This window comes from Schistocerca gregaria, chromosome 1, assembly GCF_023897955.1.
Source record: "Schistocerca gregaria isolate iqSchGreg1 chromosome 1, iqSchGreg1.2, whole genome shotgun sequence".
Classification (NCBI taxonomy): Eukaryota; Metazoa; Arthropoda; class Insecta; order Orthoptera; family Acrididae; genus Schistocerca; species Schistocerca gregaria.
In genome coordinates, this window is record NC_064920.1 from 489427653 (window position 1) to 489453956 (window position 26304).

At 43.4% G+C, this 26304-nt stretch overlaps 1 protein-coding gene across 2 annotated transcripts; it reads left to right on the forward strand.

Annotated features, from left to right (window-relative positions):
* The first annotated feature begins 17 nt into the window (after positions 1-17).
* On the forward strand, positions 18-25336 carry LOC126353804 (pleckstrin homology domain-containing family A member 3-like). 2 transcript variants are annotated; one of them, XM_050002913.1, is made up of 7 exons: positions 18-472; positions 545-661; positions 736-888; positions 3192-3316; positions 23543-23707; positions 24791-24837; positions 24917-25336. In XM_050002913.1, exons 1-7 carry the CDS (start codon positions 433-435, stop codon positions 24924-24926), a joined length of 657 nt encoding a protein of 218 aa, XP_049858870.1. In that variant the 5' UTR covers positions 18-432; the 3' UTR covers positions 24927-25336. The 2 variants fall into 2 exon arrangements, with proteins under 2 accessions (XP_049858870.1, XP_049858861.1); XM_050002904.1 differs by having other exon boundaries at positions 163-472; positions 715-888.
* The last annotated feature ends 968 nt before the right edge of the window (positions 25337-26304 follow it).

The following is a 26304-nucleotide window of genomic DNA, read 5'->3' on the forward strand; positions in this document are numbered from 1 at the left end:
ACACACCATACCGCATGCCGATAATTTAGATGAGAAGTCGAGAGTTTCGTTGATAACAACGTAAACGTTTTAAGTAATTCGTGTCTGTGGTTGAAAATAGTTTCAACAAAAGTCTTTCTCAAGATGTTTATTCATTGTTGACACTAGATAATGTAGGAGGTCTACAAAGCAAGTTGCAGCTGCTGTTGTCACAACATACATACTTTGATCCGAGCTGTTGGTGATGCCGCCGTATGAATGTCAAAGAAATACTTCGTTTGTTGACGTTGACGTTGTGGAAGACGCGAGCGGTGGAAGTGCGTGATAGTACATAATCGATGTGTGGAAGGTATTTTGACAGTAGGAGAACAAGACAGTCAGTTTGATGGTCTGATGAAAGGACGTACACTGAAACCTGAAAATTGTCAGTTATGACATCCTGCTGGATTTAATATGGAAGGAGTTCTTTGGAAGTGGACAAACTATTGGAGCGGTATGTTAGCTCTCAAAGGTAGCTTTGTACAGCAGAAAATTAGGAAACTTTGGTATATAATAATTGTTACAGGATGGCAGACACGGTGGTTTATCTTAGATGATGGCGTGCTTGCATACTATAAATCTCAAGACGAAGTTAATCAAGGATGTAAGGGGTCAATGAAGGTGTCAGCGTGCGAAATAATAGGTAAGTTTAGTCTGTAAACATATACGACAGAATTATTATGTACGTAAGTTTAGAGATTACTGGTATTGTTGCAGTGAACCCCGTGGATAACACTCGCATGGATCTCGTCATACCAGGAGAACAGCATATCTACTTGAGAGCACCATCATCTCAAGAACGTCAACAGTGGCTTGTAGCATTAGGCAGCGCTAAGGCATGTGTAACAACTAGAAGCCGGAAGGATTCAGGTACTGGTTACAGCTCCCTCTCTCGTTGTTGCCAGAGGACTGGTTAATTGTTACATTGCATTATTTAAATTGAACACAAGAGAGAAGGAGATACATCTACCATTCTTACACTATGAATTTGATTGATTGATCTAGAGCATTTGAAGAAAAAGTTAGAATTTTACGTGTTTAAAAATTCTGGTGCACAATAAAAACAGTTCTTTGTAGTAATGGTTGCTTCTAAATGCTGGGTCTCAAGCAATTTTTATTTATTTATTTTTTAGTGTATTGTAAAAATGTAACAACACAGTAAATTACACTTTTCTGACCTAGCGATGCTCTCAAAAACATTAGATGGCTATTTCAGTGTCCTCTGCCACTACAACTGTGTATTCCTTGTCCTGTATTAGGTTACCAGGTAAATGAAATAATCGCTATTTAAGGATATTGTTTCAAGGATAGACAAATGCTGAACACTTATTGCTGCAAGATCACCAGGCAAATGCCAGACTAGTGTCTTCAACAGGACTACAGCCAACCACTTGTCCTACCTTCACCTAAATGAATTTAATTTTGTATGTATTAAGCTGTTAGATGCTATACCATTTGGGGTCAAGGGAAGCATCTTATTCCATCCATCTGGTTTGACGTGTGTTATAGGTGTGTTGAATTGTGTGACCCAATATTTTTGAGTTGGATCTTGTTTGTAGATGTGTGTTATAGTATTTGGTGAAACACACTTGTATTAGACAGTCATGTTTGAAGATGTTGGTGTTGTGTGCCATTTCCTTCTGTCAACCATATTCTAATTTCCACTCTGACATTTATGGCCTTATTGTATCAGGTGTTTCCATGGTAAAACTAGGGTTCACAGGGCATCAGCTCCTCACATTGTTTTGATTTACTTTCCCAGAAAGAAGAAACTAAGCTTCATCTGTGAAATCGTTTCATAAAGTCCGGGTCATTGTTGATGTAACTCAGAAACTCATTTGCAAATCATCTGCACTTTGGCCTGTCATCAGGTTGAAGCACATTCAGTAGCTGCTGCTCGTAGTATAAAGCTTCAGTCTCTTGTGTAGCACCCAGCCCACGTTGGTTGGAAGTAGCTGCAACAGTAAATACTCTTGATGGATTGAATTGTTTGGGCTCTTGATAAAAGCCTGTTGCACCCGTTCTCCTTTTGCATGTCATGCTGACACCCAGAACTTGTGCTGTTCATGATACTTCCTGATTCCTTGAACCTCATGTACCACTGTCAGATGGGCAGACTTGAAGGTGCGGTGCTTCTTTAATGTATCCAGAAGTGCTGCTAGAACTGGATGTCAAATTTGGTCTCTGTCAACCATTCTACAACCCATGCCTTCTCTTGAGTAGTGGCCATTTTTGTCAGTAACTAAGCTGATAAACAAAAAGTGAAGATCATTTGGAACACCCTGCAGTTATCATTCATTTGACAATTTCATTACCACAGTTGTAGTTTCAAGCATATATGTTCAAGTCATATTAAAGCTTGTAACAATTTTCTACTGTCACATACAAGCCTGTTGCACCTATTCCACATATGCATCAGTATGCTCAGACACCCCGAACTTGGATGTTTCACTGTTCAATTCGTTACCATTGAATTATAAAATAGCATATGAACATTAGTACTCCAAACTTTATCGCTAAATGTCCAAGACATTAAAGTTTGCAATTAGCAAGTAATATTAAAGTATTTAATGACAAAAGTAATTTGACTGCCTTTTCAATAATAAGTATTTCGGCAGCACATTGTATGTGTGAAGCATAACTTTTTTGTAATTGTTTGATTTGTCATTGTTGTTTCTGATGTTATTTAATTATTACAGATGTTATTTCGTGCACTCGTTACTGAATTTTAATTAGAAGTATTGCCGTATAGGCTCTTATTTGTTTGTTTGCTTTCCAAATTTATCTTTCACTTATTGTGCTCTGTAGTGGCCCAGTTTTGAGACATTCCTGTTTTTATATGAAACGCTCTTAGTACTCATACGTTTACTGTGTAGCTTCACTATAAACAGTGGAGTGTGGTAACTTGTCACCATTCAAGGAATCTTTTATGATCAACTCTGGTCGATATTTCTGACTACTTAAATTTGCAAAAAATTAGGAAAGCATATAAACAATCAATGCCTGAAGACCATATGGCATGTTATAAGAATTTTTTTTCAGTATAACTGTATATTTTCATTTCATTAGCACTGCGGGTTGATTAAATTATGTATACTTTCTTGTTCCATAGCTTGTACATTAACAGGCCTTTTTGTTCATTCCACTGGCTTTATACAGTTTTAAAATTTCAGCTGATTCTAACCCTGATACCCTTAAGACAAAAAAGTCTGAGTTAAGATTGTACTGTGACCTGTTGATGCAGCAAGTCCATATGGTTAAAACAGCAGCCATGAAAGAGGGTGGACCAGAGGTGGAAGTAAGTACTAGATATTTTGACTTCAGTAGTTTGTTCATAAAAAAACACCTCTTCTAGTGAGGGTAAAATTTGCAGCCATATGGTAATAAGTAGTCAGTTTTAACATGAGCCTCAACCATTACTTGCACAATAATTAATTTAAACACCCATCAGTACAGCATACTACCTGCAAACTTCATGAATGAATGAGAACTGACTAGTAGCTACAGTTTCTGTTGATTTGACTCCATGTCCACTGAAAAAAATGTCTGAGAAACTGGGTTATAGCACTTGCCATGTTCTTGTCTGTGCATGAAAACGTATACCCTAGATTATGTACTTACCACCCTGTTTTCTTCAATTTTAAGTACATTATTTTCTTCAATTTTAAGTGCATAGGCTATCAAAATTTCTTTATTGTCCATGTGGATGGTTTCAGCAAGAGGACGCCCTTGGTGATTCAGCTATTTTCCTTGATAAGGGCTTTCAAAGTGCGCCTTCCAGAACAATTTATAAATTATGAATGGCATTGTTACAGCACTGCAATAGATTCACAGGCATCACAATACAAGGTTTCTCATCTGTTCTGACTTGCTCAGTGCACTATAAGTGGTCCACCAAATGTATTTGGTAGACCTGTTGATCCAGCTCATCCATGACTCTTCAGAGGCTCCACCACTGGGGCACAGAGGTGAACTTTTGCTGATACCTGAACATGTTGGATTCAGGAAAAGGACATAGCCAACAAAGCAACCAAAGAAGCATGTCAGGTTGGTGTTTTTACATTGTTCTGCCAGCCTCGTGCACACCGTCATTTATTATCTGACAAATGAATCGTCATGTCAGTGGTAAACTGAATGGTTGGAGGTGGTAGAAAACAAACTGCAGTCACTCAAATTGACCACACAGTCATGGTGGACTTCTTGCCAACCTCACCAATGGAAAGAACTTCCTGCTAATGAGACAGCACATAGAACATAATCTTTAACACATAGCTTCGTCCTCCAGCGGGAGGATTCACCGCCCTGTCAGGTTTGTAATGTACCACTTTTCGTTCAGCATATTTTGGCATATGTCCATCTTATGTACTGATATCGAGGCAGACCTCGGTTTGGCTGGAGACCTGCCCACCATCCTTCCTGATACTGGCACCAGCGGGATGTGGAATCTGAAATTTTATGAACTGTCAGGTCTCATCCCTTAAGTGCTGAGGAAGGGAGGCAGTTTTTAAAGCATTTTAAACTACTTGGCTCGTGGGGACAGTCTGAATTGCAGAATAAAAAAGTACACTTTAACGGAATTGTGGATAGAAATAAACCCAACATAACTGAGGAAATACTAAATGAAATGTGTGTCTTTTAAAGAAAGAGATCTATACACACTAAGAGTGGAGGTAATTTGCAACACTATATACGAGGGGTGTTCAATATGTAATGTAACACTTTTTTATGAAAGCAGGTTGGTTTTTATTCAAGATTCCAGTACACCATATTATTACCCACTCTTTTGGCTACAAAGCCCAATTTTTCAACATAATATCCATTCAATGCGACAGCATTACACCACCTTACTGAGAGGGTCTGAATGCCCATTGGTACCATGTCTTGCTGCATCAATAACCTCATCATCATCATCCACATTCTGCTTCTTGCAAAGTGTATCCTTCATTCGACCAAACATTTGGAAGTCAGAATGTGTGAGATCTGAGCTGTTGGTTGGATGGAAGAAAACAGTCCAGTGAAGTTTTATAAACTGCTCTCAGGTGTCCAGACTCTTGTCATGGGGAAGGAGGTGTTCATTTGCATTTTTGTTGTGGCAAATGCGCTGAGGACATTTCTTCAAATTTCTGAGGTAGCACAATACGCATCAGAGTTGATCATTGCACCATGAAGGAGCACGTCAAACAGAATAATGCCTTAAGAGTCCCAGAAGATCACCACCACGAGTTTACCAGCTGAGGATGTAGCATTGAACTACTACTTCGGAGGAGAGGTAGTGTGGCGCCACTCTATAGATGCTGTTTTGTTTCCAGTTCGAAGTGATGAGCTCATGTGTCAACATACAGGTGATCCTTTGTTATTTTTCATGGTCTTTTATGAAGCAGCGAGGAACCCAGCAGGCACACACTTCTGTGTACCACAGCTGGTGGACTAGTGTCAGCACTACCAACAGAGATGTTCAGTTGTGCAATGAGGTGTTTGACTGTGATCTCTTGAGATTGGACACAGGATATCAGAGGTTTACGTGACCTTGTTGCAATGATGACGGATGCCTCACCCAATGACACATCATGGTTTCGTTTACTGCAGGTCTCCTTAGATGTTCTGCAAGTGCCTACCAAAATCTCAATATTTGGGTTGTCCTTCAAAAGAAACTAAGTGACAGGTCTCTATTTAGAATGCATCTCCATTACAAACACCATTTTGAAGAGTACATATAGGAACTTCAAGAAACTAAAGGGTCCTGAAGCAGGAATATTCCACAATATCTGTCAAAAAATTCTTTTTTCAACTTAAATTAGCTGAGAAAAAAATGGGTTGCCATTCTCTATAATCACATGCAGCGCTCCTCAGAAACAGTACAAGCTAACTTAAAAAAGTTTGTATTTTCAAGCAAAGTCCAGTCCAAGTCATGTCAGAGTCCTGTATATCAGAAAGTGTGTGCACCAGAACAGCACTGTAGTCATTAAGATAGCACTTGGTAGCACGCATTCCACTACTCTCATCTTGTACTCATAGGCTGGTTTTTGTGTGTGTGTGTGTGTGTGTGTGTGTGTGTGTGTGTGTGTGTGTTTTCTGAAGAAGGCTTTAGCCAAGAGCTAAATGTGTAACAGTATTTCCATTGATCCTGCCTGTAACTCAACATGTGATCTTTATGCTGAGGAGGAATCTGTCATCTATCCTTTTCCTGATGTTGGATATTCCATTATTTGAACCAATCCCTTACGTTCCCAAAACTCGCACACACGTCTGCAGTCTCAGGCAGCTGAAACCACACTGTGAGCAGCAGCAGCACCAGTGCATAATGACTGGGTGGAGGTGAGGAGGAGGCTGGGGCAGGGAGGGGGACAGACAGTAGGGTAAGATTGGTGGACAGTGAAGTACCTTATCTTTTTAGTCTCCCATCATCTCCCAAAGTCCCACCGTCCGGCCACAGCGGAGCATTCCCCTCATAACTCAGTACCACCCGGGACAGAAACAGCTGAACTACATTCTCCGTCAGGGTTTCGACAACCTCTCGTCATGCTCTGAAATGAGAAATTTCCTGCCCACTATCCTTCCCACCCCTCCCACAGTGGCATTCTGCCATCCACCGAGCCTACACATCCCCTGCTCCCAACCCTTTACCTCATGGCTCATATCCCTGTAATAGACCTAGATACAAGACCTGTCCCATGCATCCTCCCACCACCACCACCTACACGTCTGGTCACAAACATCACCTATTCCATCAGTGGCAGGACTACCTGTGAAACCAGTCACGTGATCTAAAAGCTAACCTGCAACCACTGCGCTGCATTGTATGTGGATATGAGAACGCACAAGTTGTATGTCCGCATGAATGGCAACCGACGAACTGTGGCCAAGAAACAAGTGGACCACTTTGTTGCTGAGCATGTTGCCAAACATGACCTCCTTCATTTCAATGACTGCTTCACAACCTGTGCCATAAGGATCCTTCCCACCAACATCAGCTTTTGTGAATTGTGCATGTGGGAACTTTCCCTTCAATACATCCTACGTTCCCATAACCCTCCTGGCCTCAACCTTCGTTAGTCACTGTTCTCACCCATCCAGCCCCTTCCCTGTTCCCATTTCAGCACTACACAGCCCTCATTACACAATCGTATCAACTCTTTTTACTTCTCTCCTTTTCCCCAATGCCCCCTCCCCACCTCTCCCCTGCCCTCCTCTAACCTGCAGCATGTCAATGTCTGCTACCTCTACCCTACTACCCCTTCCCCTCCCTGCCCCAGCGTCCTCCTTATTCCCACCCAGTTGCCACTCCCATCATGCACTAGTGCTGTCGCTCACAGTGTGGTGCCCCCAGGGGCTCAGCATTCATTTGCTGGTTATGGGCTTGGCGACCCCGGGGTTCCTGAGCTGGTGATTGGTAAGCACCGCCAGTCCCTTGTCACCGTAAGCTCTGAGCATACTTCAGCGACCACCGTGCAGCGTGGCAGTGGTACGTCGTGTGTCTCGGGGAATGGGGATCTTGGCTTGACCGCCTGGATTGCGAGGATGGAATAAACCTCTATAAACAACCCCTCAATCTCAAGGTGTGCTGCGCGCTGATGAGATGCATGGCTGTTGAGGTGGAACAGCTGTTAGTGGGCAACCTCTAGGGAACCTGCTGCGCCTCAGTTGTATAAGGCTTACCTAGGCACGTGGCGTTCTCTTTCTAGGTGGACTTCTAGTTCCCTAGCTGCTTGTAGGACCGAGATGGAACCCTCGAACTTTTATTCTTCTCCTGCCAGCGGAAAGGGTGACCGCTGGTGGGTTCTAACACCCAATCCAACAAGAGGGCTCATGTAGCCAGTCCTCCTGATTCAGTTACTAGTAACAGAATGCAAACTGCTTTGCAGAATGTGTTTCTCATAATTAAAACAAAGGAGGGGAGTTTTGATAAAGTTTCACCATTTTATATACAGAAAGGCTTAGAAGGCATTGCTGGCACTTTAAAATCTGTCAACCGCTTGCGAAATGAAACCTTGCTGGAAACTAGAGGTTTCAACCAACAAGTCCAGAACCTTCAGAAAGCACAATTTCTTGGGGAGTTTGCGATAGAGACTGAATGTCACACCACCTTGAAATGCAGCAAGGGTGTTGTGACTTGCAGAGATCTCGTTGACATTCCCCAAGATGAACTGAAGGCTGAATGGTCCCGGGAAGGAATTGTCGACGTGCAACACGTTATGAAACAGGTGGATGGTACTCTCATAAAGACTGACTCAGCACTAAATTGCCAGAGCATGTGACGGCAGGTTTCCTACGTCTCGGTATACGGCCTTATTACCCCAACCCCATGCGGTGTTTTAAATGCCAACACTTTGGACACACTACTCTCGGCTGTAGAGGGGAAGCCACTTGCAGGAATTGTGGTAAAGCCGCCCATGTGGGAGTTGGTTGCTCCTCTCCTCCCAAGTGTGTCAACTGCTCTCGGGATCACCCTATGTGGAGTAGGGAATGCAGAGTTTTCCTTGAGAAACGGAAGATCCAGGAACTTAAAACCACAAAACGCATCCCATATGGTGAGGCAAAGAACATCTAAAAGTCCATGCAGCCACCCACGTTTGCTGCCTCCTTTTCTTCCGTTTTGAAACAGCCAGTCTTGAAAACTGATGCTGCTACACAAACGAAGGTTGCTACTGTCAGCACTAGCACCTGCATTGTTCAATGCACGTGTGCTGCTGCAGTTCATGTGAAGCCTGCTGCTCCTCCCCAGCCTTTTGACCAGGCCGTGGTAGCTGACATCTTGGACCTTCCTGCCCCTTCCCGGGTCCAGTCTTGTGTACTGCCAAGCACTGCTACACCTCCTACTGCTTCTGAGGTTTTGACTCCAGTGCCACCTCAGACCAAAAAATCTAAACCAAAGCCAAAGGTAAAGACTCGCCCGCTGAAGGAGACTGAAGTTATACAGTCTGCTGATGTGGATGTCAATCTCTCTTGACTCCTCTTCAGAGGCGATGGAGGTTGATGTCAGACTGGGGCAATCTTCTCGCCCCAAAACTGAGCCTCCATCTGTTGTGGGCTCTCCCCCCCCAACAGAAAGTGAGAATGAATGAAGGTACTCCCAACCTGATAGATGGCTCCCATTATACAGTGGAACATGAATGGATTCCGGGCACATGTGGAGGAACTGAACCTCCTAGCACGGCAATACCCCCTATGCTTGTGTTTACAGGAAACACATTTCAAACCATCTGATGCTCCTGTACTAAGGGGCTATATGTTATATCGCAAAGATCACCTGACTGGAGAAAGAGCCAAAGGCGGAGTCGCCGTGTTTGTCAATAATGACCACCACTCCTCTGCTCTCCCCCTGGATACTGACCTGCAAGCAGTTGCAGTTGAAATTCATTCACGTCGGTGACTTACCATTTGCTCCCTTTATTTACCTCCTCTGAATGCAGTGAACTTAGAGGCTCTCACAGATCTTATCACACAACTCCCCCGTCCATTTCTCCTCCTGGGCGACTTCAATGCCCATCATGTCCTGTGGGGCTCCATTTCTCTTTGCGCTCGAGGTCGAGTTTTGGAGAGCCTCGTAATGTCTGAAGTGTTGTGCATCCTCAACACTGGTACTCCAACTCATTTCTCTGCTGCTACTGGGTCATTCTCAGCCATTGACCTATCTTTCAGCTCTACTACCCTCACCGACTCTGTTCCCTGGGAGGTCATTGACGACCTTCATTCCAGCAATCACTCCCCCATCCGCATTCATCTCCTGGATGGTGTATTGCTGGAGCAGAGGTCGCTATTTTATTGGCAGGGCTAAATGGCCACTGTTCAGTCGGTTGGCTGTGTTTGAACGCCACAACAGCATACAGGAATGGGTGGATAACATCACACTTGTGATCCATCATGCTGCTGACCTGTCCATACCACAGTCTTCTGGCCCTCTTAAGCGGCGCCTTGTGCCTTGGTGGACAGAAGAGTGCCATTCAGCTATCCGGGACAGGCGTGCAGCTCTTTGACGATTTAAATGCCGCCTAACAGCGGTCAATCTTACCGCCTTTCGAATCGCGAGAACCAGGGCATGCCGTGTCATTAAGGAGAGCAAGAAAAGTTCATGGCAGGAGTTCCTGAACTCCATCAACCGTTTCACTTGTTCCACAAAAGTATGGGAAGCCATCCAGAGGATTTCCGGTCAACGCAGTCGTTTTCCAATAGCTGCAGTCCTGAACCAGGGATGCCTCCAAACGACACTCAGAGCCATTGCTCAGGCGCAGGCAGAGCATTTTGCACAAAGTACTGCCACTGCAAATCAGGATCCAGCGTTTCGTCGCTACAGTGCGACTGTCGAGAGAACAAACTTGGACTTTCGGTCGAACAGTTCTGAGGCCTACAACTCCCCTTTCTCCCTATGGGAACTTGAATCGGCTCTTACTAAGACTTCTGATACTGCACCAGGTCACGACCGCATCCGGTACTCCTTGCTTCATCATCTGCCAGCAGCGTCAAAGGAAATCCTCCTCGAATGTTTTAATCTCATATGGCAGACAGGAGTGTTCCCCACCTCGTGGAGGGAGGCAATCCTCATCCCTCTCCTCAAACCAGGAAAGGACCACACATGTCCCAGTAGTTATTGTAGTATCGCTTTGATGAGCTGTGTCGGAAAGCCCCTGGAACGGATGGGTAACCGTTATCTGGTCTGGCTGTTAGAAACCAGGCAACTCCTTAGTCGCTCTCAGTGTGGATTCTGAAAATTTCGGTCCACGGTCGACAACCTTACCCTTCTAGAGGCGGCGATTCAGCCGGCTTTCCTCCGTCAGCATCACTGTATCGGTATCTTCTTTGATATCAGTAAGGCATATGATACTACTTGGAGACACTGTATTCTTGCACAACTGCATTAATGGGGCTTTCGTGGCTGCCTCCTCATTTTCATTCGGTCTTTCCTGTCTCAGCGTTTTTTTTTTGGACCCGAGTTGATAATACACTGCCTGATCACTTTGAGCAAGAGAATGGTGTTCCCCAGGGCAGAGTTTTAAGCGTTACCCTCTTTGCCATAGCCATCAACAGCATAACGTCTACAGTGAGAAGTCCAGTACAGTGCTCCTTATTTGTGGACGACTTTGCTGTTTTCTGTTCCTCATCCAGAATTACATCCATGAGCCGTCAGTTGCAGGTAACAGTGCAGCGGTTAGAGGAGTGGGCTGCAAAGACGGGTTTTCGGTTTTCTGCCGATAAGTGAATTTGTGTTCATTTTAATCATTCTCGTCGTCTTTTTACTTTGCCTGCTTTGCATATGGGGGATACTGTCCTACATTTTAGAGGCACAGTGTGGTTTCTGGGCCTAATTTTTGACTCCAGGTTGTCATGGCTGCCATACCTAAGTGACTTGAAAGCCAGAACCCTGAAGGCACTGAACATCCTCAAGTGCCTCAGCCACAGGTCTTCGGGAGCGGACAGGGCGCATCTCCTTCAGTTTTATCGAGCTTTTGTGCGTCACGGCTGGACTATGGGTGCACAGTGTACGGGTCAGCGAGGCCGTCTTATTTGCAGATCCTTGACACTGTCCACCATGCTGGGATTCGACTGGCCATGGGTGCTTATCGGACCTGTCCCATACCCAGCCTCTGTGCTGAGGCTGCGGAACCGCCACTTACCATCCGGCGACAGCTCCTGTTGGTGCACCAGGCTTGTCAGTTTCTTGCAGCTCCCACCTTGCCTGCTCACCATCTTGTTGCTTATCCACCTCTGGATCGCCTTTTTTCCCACCGTCCCCAGGCTACATTGCCATTTGTGATCCGAGTGCGATGTGTGCTAAAATCCCTTCGTGTGGAGTCTGTTCAACCCCAAATCCTGGGTTTTAACCGCCTGCCACCCTGGTTACTGAAGAGGCCCGGAGTGATTTTTAATTTATTGCAGTATAAGATAGATTGCACTCCTGCCATAATTTTTAATGCAGCATTTTCTGCCATTTTATCTAAGCACCACGACTATGTAGCCGTTTTTACAGATGGGTCGAAACAAGGGGTTTCCGTTGATTGCTCTGTTGTTTTTTTGGATTGTGTCCTCAAGGCCCGACTGCCTAAGACTTTACTGTCTTTGATGCAGAATTGTCTGCGATCTTGCAGGCACTGGAACAGATGAGACATTCTTCCTGTCTTAAATTTCTTGTCTGTTCCGATTCACTAAGTGCCCTTCACTCATTGCAATGTTTGTATCCAGCAGATAAAATAGTCCAGACCATCCAGGATGGATATTTCGATTAGTTGTGTTAATTTCTTCTTTTTATTGGTGAGTATGATGTCAGGTTTGTTATGTGGTGGTGTTTTATCTGTTATAATGGTTCTGTTCCAGTATAATTTGTTTTCATCATTCTCCAGTACATTTTGTGGTGCATACTTGTATGTGGGAACATTTTGTTTTATTAGTTTATGTTGTATGGCAAGTTGTTGATGTATTATTTTTGCTACATTGTCATGTCTTCTGGTGTATTCTGTATTTGCTAGTATTGTACATCCGCTTTTGATGTGATCTACTGTTTCTATTTGTTGTTTGCGAAGTCTGCATTTGTCTGTTGTGGTATTGGGATCTTTAATAATATGCTTGCTGTAATATCTGGTGTTTATTGTTTGATCCTGTATTGCAATCATGAATCCTTCCATCTCACTGTATATATTGCCTTTTCGTAGCCATGTGTTGGATGTGGCTTGATCCATGTGTGGCTGTGTTAGATGATATGGGTGCTTGCCATGTAGTGTTTTCTATTTCCAATTTACTTTCTTCATATCTGTTGATGTTATGTGATCTAAAGAGTTGTAGAAGTGGTTATGAAATTGCAATGGTGTAGCCGATGTATTTATATGAGTGACTGCTTTGTGTATTTTGCTAGTTTTTGCTCGTTCTATAAGGAATTTTTTTAAATTGTCTACCTATCCATAATCTAGGTTTTTTTATTTCGATAAATCCCCTTCCTCCTCCTTTTCTCCTTAATGTGAATCTTACTGTTGCTGAATGTATGTGATGTATTCTATATTTGTGGCATTGTGATCGTGTAAGTGTATTGAGTGCTTCTAGGTCTGTGTTACTCCATTTCACTACTCCAAATGAGTAGGTCAATATTGGTATAGCATATGTATTTATAGCTTTTGTCTTGTTTCTTGCTGTCAATTCTGTTTTCAGTATTTTTGTTTGTCTTTGTCTGTATTTTTCTTTTAGTTCTTCTTTAGTATTTGTATTATCTATTCCTATTTTTTGTCTGTATCCTAGATATTTATAGGCATCTGTTTTTCACATCACTTCTATGCAGTCGCTGTGGTTATCCAATATGTAATCTTCTTGTTTAGTGTGTTTTTCCCTTGACTATGCTATTTTTCTTACATTTGTCTGTTCCAAAAGCCATATTTATATCATTGCTGAATACTTCTGTTATCTTTAGTAATTGGTTGAGTTGTTGATTTGTTGCTGCCAGTAGTTTCGGATCATCCATGTATAGCAAATGTGTGATTTTGTGTTGGTATGTTCCAGTAATATTGTATCCATAATTTGTATTATTTAGCATGTTGGGTAGTGGGTTCAGAACAAGGCAGAAGCAGAAAGGACTTAATGAGTCTCCTTGGTATATCCCACACTTAATCTGTATTGGCTGTGATGTGATATTATTTGAATTTGTTTGGATATTAAGTGTGGTTTTCCAGTTTTTCATTACTACATTTAGGAACTGTATCAATTTAGGGTCTACTTTGTATATTTCCAATATTTGTAGTAACCATGAGTGGGGTACACTATCAAAAGCTTTTTGGTAATCAATGTATGCGTAGTGTAGCAACCTTTGTTTAGTTTTAGCTTCATATGTCACCTCTGCATCTATTATCAGTTGCTCTTTACATCCTTGTGCTCCTTTGCAGCAGCCTTTTTGTTCTTCATTTATAATTTTGTTCTGTGCTGTATGTGTCATTAATTTCTGTGTAATGACTGAAGTTAATATTTTGTATATTGTTGGTAGGCATGTTATGGGGCGAGATTATTATTATTGTTATTGTTATTACCATTACCATTATTATTATTACATCCATTGTAGAACAGCGATATAACATGCAAACACGGACTTGCTGTCCCGATTCCCCATGGATTCTGACCTGGCCTTCGACCAACATGAGTCAGTGTGCTTCCAGCTAGAATTAGATCTCTATTTGGACACTTCTACCTTTCCCTTAACATCACACCATGTAGTGGCTGCCACTCATAACTCAAAGTTATGACCCTTATTCACTTTATACAAAGCAGGTGGTCTGACTTGCCTCCCGGGTGCAAATTTTGTCCCTATTGGCTACAGCAGCATTAACCATACCTAAATCAATTGCTTCAGCAGCGAGTGCTGCACCTCCTGCACGTTCCCCATTAGAGCATGTTTTGCATGATAAGTTTGATGTGACATAATGGTTCTGGCCAAATACTGACTCTGACATCATGACCTGGGCCGCCAATGTTCCACCTGTTAGGTACATCATCACTGCATCTCTCCAGCAGCACTCTCCCTGGCCAGATGGTGCAGAACCACACAAGCATATCCACTTAGATTTCACTGCCTCGGTTTTGATCTCCATGTGGTTGGTCATGATTTATTACTTTCCTTACTCCCTCCTTATGGTTCGCATGTCCAGGTCACTACTGCCACTATCACTGTGGTCTTGGAACAAGTGTTTGCCCGTGAAGACAATCCATGCACTTTATATTCTCATAATGGGGCAGTGTTAATCTACATCTGCATACGTACTCCACAAGCCATGGTATGGTGCATGGCAAAGGGTATCTTGTACTAATAATAGTCATTCCCCCCCAGGGGCTCAGCATTCATTTGCTGGGTACGGGCTTGGCGAACCCGGGGTTCCTGAGCTGGGGACTAGTAAGTGCCGCCAGTCCCCTGTCACTGTAAGCTCTGGGCATACATCAACGACCACCGTGCGGTGCGGCGGTGGAATGTTGTGTGTCTCAGGGAGTGGGGATCTTAGCTTGGCCGCCCGGATCGTGAGGATGGAATAAACCTCTATAAACAATCCCTCAGTCTCAAGGTGTGCTACGCGCCGATGAGATGCATGGCTGTTGAGGTGGAACAGTCATTAGCGGGCAACCTCTAGGGAACCTGCCGCACCTCAGTTGTATAAGGCTTACCTAGGCACGCAGGGCTCTGTCTAGGTGGATTTCTAGTTCCCTAGCTGCTCGTGGGACCGAGATGGATCCTTCGAAATCCTCTTTTCCTCCTCCCAGCGGAAAGGGTGGGCCACTGGAGGGTTCTAACACCCAGTCTCTGAAGAGGGCTAGTGCAGTCAGTCCCCCTGACTGCAGCACATCTTTGACAAGTGAAGTCTTTAGTAACAGGATGCATTCTGGTACTCAGAATGTGTTTCTCATTGTAAAACGGAAGGAGGGTAGTTTCGAGAAGGTTTCGCCCTTCTATATACAAAAGGGATTGGAGGGCATCTGTGGCTCCTTGAAATCGGTGAAGTGCTTACGTAATGGGACCTTGCTAGTGGAAACTTCTACTTCCCAGCAAGCAGCTAACCTCCAAACTGCTAAATGTTTTGGAGAGTATGCCATAGACACTGAATTGCACAGCACCTTGAACTACAGCAAAAGTGTTGTGACATGCTGGGATATAGTTGACATTCCCAAGGACGAACTGCAACGGGAGTGGGTTCCGGAAGGTATCGTTGATGTCCAACACATCATGAAGAGGGTTGATGGCAGTCTTGTCGAATCCGACTCCTTTATTCTGACCTTCAGTAGCACAAAACTTCCTGAACATGTTAAAGCTGGCTTCCTTCGCCTTAGTGTGGGGCCTTATTTCCCAACCCCAATGCGCTGTTTTAAATGCCAGCGTTTTGGGCATACCACCTTATGATGTAAAGGCGAAGCGGCTTGTTGCAACTCTGGTAAGGCTGCTCATGAAGGAGTTGGTTGCTCGTCTCCGGCTAAATGTATTAATTGCTCTGGGAACCACCCTGTTTGGAGTAGGGACTGCCGAATATTTTTAGAGGAACGCAAAGTCCAGGAAATCAAAACAACCAAGTGAATCCCCTATGGTGACGCCAAGAAGATCTATAAGTCGATGCAACCTCCCACATTTGCTACATCTTTCACATCCCTGGTTCAGAAACCTACTCCGAAAGTCGATGCCTCAACGCAGACCGAGGTGGTGAGTGTTGGCACTAACACCTGCAGCTGTCAGTGCACTTGCAACACAGCTGGTGTTTCAGAGGCGGTAGCCCCTACTCGAACGGCAGACAAGGGTATAGTGGCGAACTTGAGCCAGCCCCTGTCGCCTCCAACAGCTGCGGCTGTTCCCAAGCCCAGTGCGCCAATTACCACTCCCAGATCAGCTCCCCCAAAGCCCACCAAACCACTGAAAGCTCCTGTACAGCAGCAACACCGGGTCAAATCCCGTGGTAAACCGTCTGACCATGCGGCTGTTGTTTTACGTGAGGCTTCATCTGACTCTTCCCCAGAGTTGATGGAATACGACGTATTGTGGGGCAATCAGCTCACCCCACACCTGACCCTCCACCTGCTGCGGTCTCCCCGCCCCGTCGGAGAGACAGGATGAAGGTGCTACCCCCAACATAGATGGCTCCCATACTTCAGTGGAACTTGCAAGGGTTCAGGACGCATGTGGAGGAACTTCGTCTTCTCTCTCAGGGTAGACCACTGTGTCTCTGTCTCCAGGAGACTTATTTCCATCCCTCATACTCCCCTGAGCTGCGGGGCTGTACACTCCACAAAAAGGACGACCTGCGAGGAGAGAGAGCTAGAGGAGGTGTAGGTATTTTCGCCTCTCTCGCTTATGATGACTTTACAGGCTGTCGCTGTGTCTGTGCAAGTACGTCATCCATTGACTGTCTGTTCACTTTACTTGCCCCCACATTACGCACTTGATGAAGTGGCCCTCACCGACCTTCTTACACAGCTCCCCCAATCACTCATTATTTGTGGTGATTTTAATGCCCACAATGTGCTTTGGGGCTCTGCAATTACCTGCCCCAGGGGTAGAGCAATTGAGAGGCTTCTCCTATCATCATGTGCCTACTTGCTCAATGGAGGACAGAGTACTCATTTCTGCACAGCGACTGGGTCATTCTCTGCCATTGATCTCTCACTTTGCTCTCCAGCTCTTGCCGCCAGTGCTCACTGGGAAGTGGTCGCTGACTTGCATGGCAGTGATCATTTCCCCATCTGGATTCACCTGCCAGATGGCATGGGCCCCGAAAGGAGACCACCACGATGGGTGCTCAGTGGAGCTGACTGGACACTTTATAGCCAGTTGGCCCAATTCGAACACTGTGCGACTGTTGAGGTGTGGGTGGATCATATTACCGAAACGGTCCACCACGCCGCTGCAGCATCCATTCCACAGTCCATGGGCGCCCGGAAGAGGCCACCTGTGCCTTGGTGGAGTGACGACTGCCGCTCTGCAATCAGGACCAGGCGTGCGGCTGTGTGTCGGTTCAAGTCTCGGCCGAGGTGTCCCATAGCTGCTGTAATGAATAATGGCACTCTCCACAAGGATCCGCGAAACATTGCCCAGACTATGGCAGCATATTTTGCCACAGTTACTGCAACAACCAGTCAGGATCCAGGTTTCCAGCGCCATAGGGCCGCTGCTGAGAGATGTAGTCTGGACTTCCAGTCCACCTCTCATGAAGTTTACAACTGCCCATTTTCTATGTGGGAGCTGGATTCTGCATTGTCTAGAGCTCGTGACACATCCCCTGGGCATGACAGGGTCCATTACAGTATGCTATGGCACCTCACAATGCGCAAGAAAGAAATCCTCCTCGCACTTTTTAATGCAATTTGGGCGTCGGGTCACTTTCCAGACGCGTGGCGTGAGGCGGTTTTAATGCCTTTTTTAAAACCTGGGAAAGACTGCGCGAGCCCGAGTAGCTACCGTAGTGTTGCCATCACTAGTTGCATAGGGAAGACCTTGGAGCGGATGGTCAACCGCCGCCTTGTCTGGATGTTAGAATCCCAGCAACTCCTTAGTCGCTTTCATTGTGGGTTCAGGAGGTTTCGTTCCACCTTCAATAACCTGGCCCTACTGGAGGCGGCTGTACAACAAGCTTTCCTACACCGTCATCACCTTCTAGGTGTATTTTTTGACATTGAGAAGGCCTACAATACCACTTGGAGGCGTCTCATCCTGGAGCAACTTCACGAATGGGGTTTTCGGGGTTGTCTTCCTCTTTTTATTCAGTCTATCCTCTCGCCACAATATTTTAGATACCGAATTGGTGACGTCCTGTCTGATTGCTTTGAGCAGGAGAACGGTGTCCCTCAGGGTAGCGTTTTAAGTGTGACACTCTTTGCCATCGCTATTAATGGCATTACGTCCATAGTGAAAAGTCCTGTCCAGTGTTCTTTGTTTGTGGATGATTTCTCTTTGTTTTGCTCATCTTCAAGCCTTGCAACGACAACTCGTCAGTTGCAACTTACGATTAGACATTTGGATGACTGGGCGCAGAAGAGTGGTTTTAATTTTTCCACCGAGAAGTCTGTATGTGTTCTTTTTAACCATTCTCGTTCGCTTTTAACCTTTCCTGAGTTGCGGATGAGGGACACTATTCTTACTTTTAAGGACACGGTGAGGTTTCTGGGGATCATTTTTGACTCGAAGCTCATGTGGTTACCTCATCTTAAAGACCTGAAACGGTGGTCGCTTAAGGCTTTAAGTATTTTAAAATGTCTTAGCCACAGTACATGGGGAGCTGACAGGACTTGTCTGCTCCAGTTTTACAGGGCGTTTGTGCGATCTCGGCTCGATTATGGGTGCACGGTGTATGGGTCTTCGAGGCCTTCTTACTTAAAGATGTTGGACATTGTGCACCATGAAGGGCTTCGGTTGGCCACTGGGGCATTTCGAACTAGCCCCATACCAAGCCTCTGTGCAGAGGCTGGTGAACCGCCACTTCCTATGTGGCGACGGCTACTTACAGTGCGCCAGGTGTGTAAAACTTTGTCCACACCATACAGCCCTGCATATCCTGCCATTGCTCAGCCTCCTCTGGCACAGTTATTTCATAACCGGCAACGTGCAACGCAGCCCTATGGGATTCGCGCACAGGATTGCCTCGCTGCGATGTCTATGGCTGGTCTTCGTGTTTTGCGTCGCGGTTGGAGCAGATCCCCACCTTGGCTCCTCTGGAGACCCAAACTTATTTTAGATTTGGCTAATTTTAAGAAAGATCGCACACCAGATTTTACATTCCAATGTCTGTTTTTTAACATTTTAGATGTGCATCACGGTTTCACTGTCGTGTACACTGATGGCTCCAAACAGGAGAATTTCCTTGGCTGTTCTGTAGTGTTCCCTGATCAAGTTACCCGGATTCGTCTCCCTGCTGAATATACCGTTTTCGCAGCGGAGCTCCACACGATCCTGAAGGCACTGGAGCAGATGAATCGTGTTCGGGGCTATCGATTTCTTCTCTGCTCCGATTCTCTTAGTGCCTTACAATCGCTGGTGAACCTGTACCCGACTGAGGCGATGGTCCAGCTGATACATAACCAACTGTACTTGCTCCAACGGCGGGGTACAGAAGTATCCTTCTGCTGGGTGCCTGGTCATGTTGGCATCTGGGGCAATGAACAGGCCGATCGGGCTGCCAAGGAGGCCTCCAGAGAGCAGGATGTGGTCCAGTGTCCTATTCCCTTGCAGTCAGTCATCGCTGCACTCCACAGGAAGTGCATGGAGTTGTGGGAGGACGAATGGCTGGCGGTGTCGGCCAATAAACTGCGGTTGATAAAGTCAACCACTCGGCCGTGGCGTTCCTCCTGCCGGTTGCTCAGGCGGGAGGGGGTGGCCCTCACACGTCTTCGGATCGGGCACAGTCCTCTCACACATAGCTTTTTATTACGGCGGGAGGATCCACCGTTTTGTGATGCTTGTGGTGTGCACATCTCTGTCCGGCACATTTTAACAGACTGCATTTTATACCGTGATGCACGGGCAGAAGCACAAGTTGCTGGGGATCTGCCTTCTGTTTTAGCTAATGATGAGACGTGTGTGTCTAGGGTTTTTAAGTTTTGTGATGTCTCTGGACTCTGGACTAAAATTTTAGGCTGGAGGTTTTAGTGTATTGTAGAGTGGCTGACTCCTCCCCTTTTTTCCTTGCGGTCAACCAGACACTTCCATCTGCTACATTGTTTTAGCTTCCTCTATCATTTTCTTCCTGTGTTGTCCATGTTTTACTGCTGACGCTCTGCTTCATCCCACGCTTTGGTGTAGGTGAGCACATGTATTTCAACGATTGTTACCCATGTTTTCTGTTCCGTTTTATATTCCTGTTCTGGGATTTTTCTTGACACCCGTCTCACTAAGTTACTGAACGGGTGCTGAAGACCTTGCTGTTGTGCGCCCAAAACCCCTCTACTACTACTACTACTACTACTACTACTGATAGTCATTTCCTTTCCTGTTCCACTCGCAAATGGAGTGAGGGGAAAATGATTGCCTAAGTGCCTCTGAACAAGCACTAATTTCTCTTATCTTCGTAGTACCTTAAAAAAAAATTTGTATTCTGCCGTACGGCAGGTCTTGTCATGGGTGTAGCCTCATCAGAGAGGTCCACTGCATGAGCGTCTTGGGAAGTGATTCCAGTGGTGGTTTCCCGTTGCCTTCCATTGATGATGAAATGATAATGAGAAAAACACAACATCCAGTTCCTGGGTGGAGGAAATCTCCGACCCAGCTGGGAATCGAACCCGGGACCCTTGGCGTGACAGACTACTGTGCTGACCACTCAGCTATCGGGGACTTGTGCAAAAAGTATCTTGTCAGCAATAGACTCTTTCTGCAGTCTTATCTTCACAGTACTTATATGAAAACTGTTTGCACCAGCAGAATCTTTTTGCAGTCAGCTTCAAATGCTGGTCCTCTAAATTTTTTCAGTAGTGTTTCAAGGAAAGAATATTGCCTTCCCTCCAGGGATTCCTGTGTGATTTCACGAAGAATATTTGCAAGTTTATAAAACTTAATGGTAACAAGTTAAGCAGCACGTCTCTGAATTGCTTTGATGTCTTTCCTTAACCCAACGTGGTGGGGATGCCAAACATTTGAGCAGTACTCATGAATGGGTTGCACTAGTGATCTATATGTGGTCTCATTTCTAAATGATCTTAACTTTCATAAAATACTCACAATAAACTGAAGTCAAGCTTTCGACTTCCTTATATTTGTCCTTAGGTGTTCATTCCTTTTCATATCACTTCACAATGTTATGTCAACACATTTGATCCAAGCAACTGTGTCAAGTAGCAAACTAATAATGCTGTGTTTGTATATTATAGGATTGCTTTTCTTTTCATCTGCATTCATTAACACTTTTCTACATTTAGATTAAGCTGTCATTCACCACACCAAATAGAAATTTTGTCCAAGTCATCCTGCATCCTCCTACATTCACTAAACAATGACACCTTGCCGTGCACCACAAAGAAGAGAAAAACCCTGCAGATTGCTGCCCAGTGTTTGTCAAATCATTTAAATAGGTAGAGAACAAGAAAGATCCTATCACACTTCCTTTGTCTTAGATACACTTGTTGTCAAGTGCAAAGCATTGAGTTCCATTATATAAGCAGTCTTCGAGCCACTCATACCTGGGAACCTAATCTGTACACTCGCACCTTTGTTAACAGTCTGCAGCAGGGCACTGTGTTTCCCCAAGTCTATAAATATGTAATCTGTTTGTTGCCCTTCATTCATGGCTCACATGATTTTGTATGAGAAAAGGGGAAGGTGAATTTCACATGAGTGATGCTTTCTAAATCTGCACTGATTTGTGAACAGAAGTGCAGCTGAACTGAACAGATTTTACTAAGTGCACTGTCAGTAGAGAACTTATTCATTTGCATAAAAATTCTAGGAACTTTGTCGGTGGGATCTTTACTCCATTTCCTATGTGTCTGCAGATCTAGTAAGTAGTTAATCTACTACGATGATTGGTTGCATTCAGAACTACCATTGCACTTCCCTTGTCAGCGGGAAGAATGATAGTAATATTGGCATCATTCAAGAGTTTTATGGCATTCCCCTCATCAACAGTTAAATAACTCTTAAACAACTTTTTGGAGGCTTTGTTCAAGCTGATACTCTTACAGCTTCTACACTGGCTACTTTTCCACCCCTGGCAAGCACAAATCTCTTGTCATCAGAAGGTGAAGTTTGAATAATTTGATAACTATGCAGGAAGTGGCTAAGTGGTAGTTCATCAGATTGGGTTGCGACTTATCAAATTTAAGAAGCAGGCATTTGTAGTGTGGACACAGTTACAGCTAAAGAAATCCACGTAGAAGCTATAAGAGTATTGTTGCATGCAAAGTGTCCAGAAATTAATTTAACTATGAGTAGGAGGACTGCCATATAACGTCTGTATGGTGGTGATGGTATTGTCGTTCTCCCCGCTAACAAGGGAAATGTGGTAGTGGTTTGAATCTTACCAATTATAATAGTAATATTAAAAACTTATTAAATCTGCAGACATGTAGGAAACAGAGTAGAGACCCAGCTGACAAAATTCTTAGAACTGTTACATGATTGATAAAAAATCTGACTTTCACTAAGGATGTTATTGACTGCATAGGAAAAAATCTTTAAAAAATGAAACACCAGATGATAGCAACCAACAACAGCCACTTGCACTCAGGTATTCAAAGCATGTGATATCATATCACTGCACGAGAACATACATGTACGGAATTTTGCTGCAGTCAGTAGCAAGCCAGGGTGTGAATCAGACACTCAAAGTTGTGATATCCCCTGAAAATGTTCTTCGCAGGTGCCGACGAAATTTGGGTTTTTAATGTGAAACACATTCAATCATGACTAATACTGCAGGATTTTTTATTAATTGTTACATTTCCGGCCATGAAAGTTTACATTTATCCATACACACTGTATGCACCTGAAATTCCTCCCCATCCTTTGCTGCCCTTTCACTATAGAGTAAATTTATTCACTGTACATTTGATCTGCCAATGATTAATAGACCCCTACCCTTTTCCGTTTCCCTCCCATTGACACAGGACATGTGTGTTTCCCAGCAGATGAAGTGAGACTCACTGACTCAGCTTCAGTGGAAGCCACCACCTCAGACTCATTGTACACAGTGGCATTTAAGCAGTCATTCTTTCCACTCCCTGCACACAAAAGAAATGGGAAGAAACTGTAAGGTGCAGCGTGATGGGACATACCTACTGACATACACCTCATAGTGGTTTTCCAGTGTAATGTAACACATGTTGTTCATTTTTAGAAATGGATTTTGCAGAAACTTCATCAGTTGAAGTGATTATTGACTGACTAAACATTACTCTGGTAATGTTGGCTTGTGTGTTAATCAGTATTCAACAAGGTGAACGATACTTAACTTTTAAGAACTGAGAACTAAAATTCATCCTACAGGCCAGTGCAAACCATTATTGTGTGTACAATAATTATCTGGTTATGTGCATATAGTCTTGCTTTATTTCTGTGTATGAGGTGGTATTGTACGTATTTATTGTTTTTCTTTACTGCTTATAGAAACTAGATGAAGCAACGAGTTTACTGGGAGCAACTTGTGATACGTTCATCAGAACGCTAGAAGACTGCATGAAACTCTCGAATGCAAATTTTACATATGAGCTTCCACATCAGCATTTGACTGACACTGCTCTTCCGCCTGTCTCCAACCAGACAAAAAGCAAGGTGTGTATGCTGTACTACTGTGTTTTACAGCATTGTTTTTTTTTTTCTTCCATTTCTAAAACTGGGTAACTCCACTGTATTCAAAATTGATCAGCATATTATCAGTGTGTGGACAAGGATTTTGGTAGTCTGATATAGATAAAGTATGTTCTGCATCAGAAAAGAAAAGCTTCTCTCCAGAAACTTCCATAGACTCAGGATACTTCCTTCATGTTAACCAACGCACCATCAATATATCATAGTTTAAATCATAGGTGCAAGTGATCAGATCAACTCAAATCGCTCCCTCTCTGAATTTACATTGAAGAATTCTCAACAGATTGACACTAATAACTTATCTTGGATGGTGAGTAGTCATTAACTGTTATGTCAGCTACTTCCCAACCTCTCCCCCCCCCCCCCCCCCCAAGCACTAATTATGATGCAGTTCCTTAGGTATGTGCATAAGCAGGAGAAAAAAAGAAAAAAAGTGTTGAAATCGAACAATGGAAATTGTTTTTGAAAATATAAGGATGTTACTGACCACATAGGAAAAAATCTGAATCACAGTAATCTACAAATCCCCTGGTAGATAGAGGATCACCTTATATTTATTAAATAAAGTAAATTGTTTGGATTTTATTAAAACATTAATCGCAGACCTGGCCAGTGGACTCAGAATAAACTAAATGCATAATTGGAATAGTTCTGGAAAGGTACTGCTTTTCATGTAGTAAGTTCCATGTATTTTTCTTGTGACCTGTTAGTGACAGTGTAGAGGACATTGCATCTTTGGGAAACCATGGCCACTGTTAGTATAATGAAACGAAGAATGTCTAGTTTACACACCTGTTTTTGATATTGTGCACACATCATCTTCAGATCTAAAACTAGTGCTGCAACGTGCAGTTTCTCTGGCAGGGTGAGGATGTCACAGTAGACCATTCACCATTATGTCCTTGCTCTGTTGGACAGCTTTTTACTGTAGGATTTTGAAACTGCTAGCTGAGGAAATAGTTACTTACTTAAAAATACATGCAAAGTAGCTTATTTTCATGGTATAATGCCTTTCTTGGAATATACAGAAGCATTAACCTGTTCCAGATCATAAAACCAGCCATGCCTGTCATTCGATCAAACTCCAGTGACAAGTAAGTCACCATTGCTTTGATCATATATTGTTTAAACCATTTACATTTACGCAGAAACTAACATATTTTTTTGTTGCAGAAAAGTGTAGCTGTTTGTCTACCAATATTTAGAGAATACTGTGGCTTTGAAAAAGACGTCCTAATCTTTTGAATGTATTTACTCAGGACTTGAAAAAATTTAAATATCAATTTATATAAAAATGTGCAACTGAAATGTCTTTCAGTGATGTAAATAAAGTTATGTTGTTATGTATAAGTTAGTTAAGGAACAATTTATATATTTTCATGTTGACAAATAGTTTACTGCAGCCTGTGTTTTCTTCAGTTCATGCAGTTTACATATTTTAATATATATAAAAAAAATAATTTATTTTCACATTGTAAGAAAGTGTTTTCCAAACTGAGATGCCAAAGTAGTCTACATTTTGGAATCTATTTACTGAATGGATTGCACTTATGTTTTTAATAAGAAATTTTACAATAAAGGCATTAAATTTAATTAGTGTGTGTGTTCAGATTCATGTACCCTATTTATACTCCTTAGTTTTGGTGTCTTTGTATATTCATAACCAGAAAAAGTAAATTTGACAACCATAAATTTCTACAGACTTATCATTAATTGGTAATAATTCAGTACTTTTCTTCTTTTAAACTGGCACTTATATTGGAAGCATCACTATTCACGTATTTGGTAAGTAAAGGGGAGTGTTTAACAGTTCTGGCAATTGTGTATTAGCAGAATCCTTTTATACAGTTTTCACAATATGCTTTGAAATTGCATTAACTTCTGTGTCAGTGGGACATTAAAGTGAATTGTAAAGAAATGTACGGAAAGTTCTGGTTGAAAATTACAATTTATTTAAGGATAAAGGAGACGACTCACTGAAATGCAGAAGCATTGCCTTGACAATAGACACACAAACATGAGATATGGAGCTTGCCTAGGTTTCGGAATGCACTCTTTTCCTTTAAAAAAAAAAAAAAAAAAAAAAAAAAAAAGTGGAAAGTATTCACACAAACGCCTGTCTCCTTACATTGTGCTCAGTCGACTGTCAGGTCTTTATTCAAAGAGTAAAGAGCAGGCATTTGACTGAGCATAATGTAGGGAGACAGGCGTGTGGATGTGAGTGAGGGTGTGTGCATATTTTTGCTACAGCTAGCCGAAAGCTGTTAGAAGTAAACCAACAGTTCTAGGAACAATTGTAGTATTAGATAACACCATTGCTTCTGTGGTTTTTCTCAAAGTTTAAAGCTTAATTGTGAAAAACATATAAAAACTCTACATCACTGGCCAATAATTTCTATTGTCTTTTGGGCAGCATATGAATCCTCCAGCTGAAGAACTGAGCATCTTTTTAAGACACCCTTGAATCACTTCACTTATTGCGCTTGTTCATATGACTGGAGGTGCAGGTCAGCCAGGACGTGTGCCATTGATCAAAAAAGGTGGTAGTCAGAGAGAGCAAT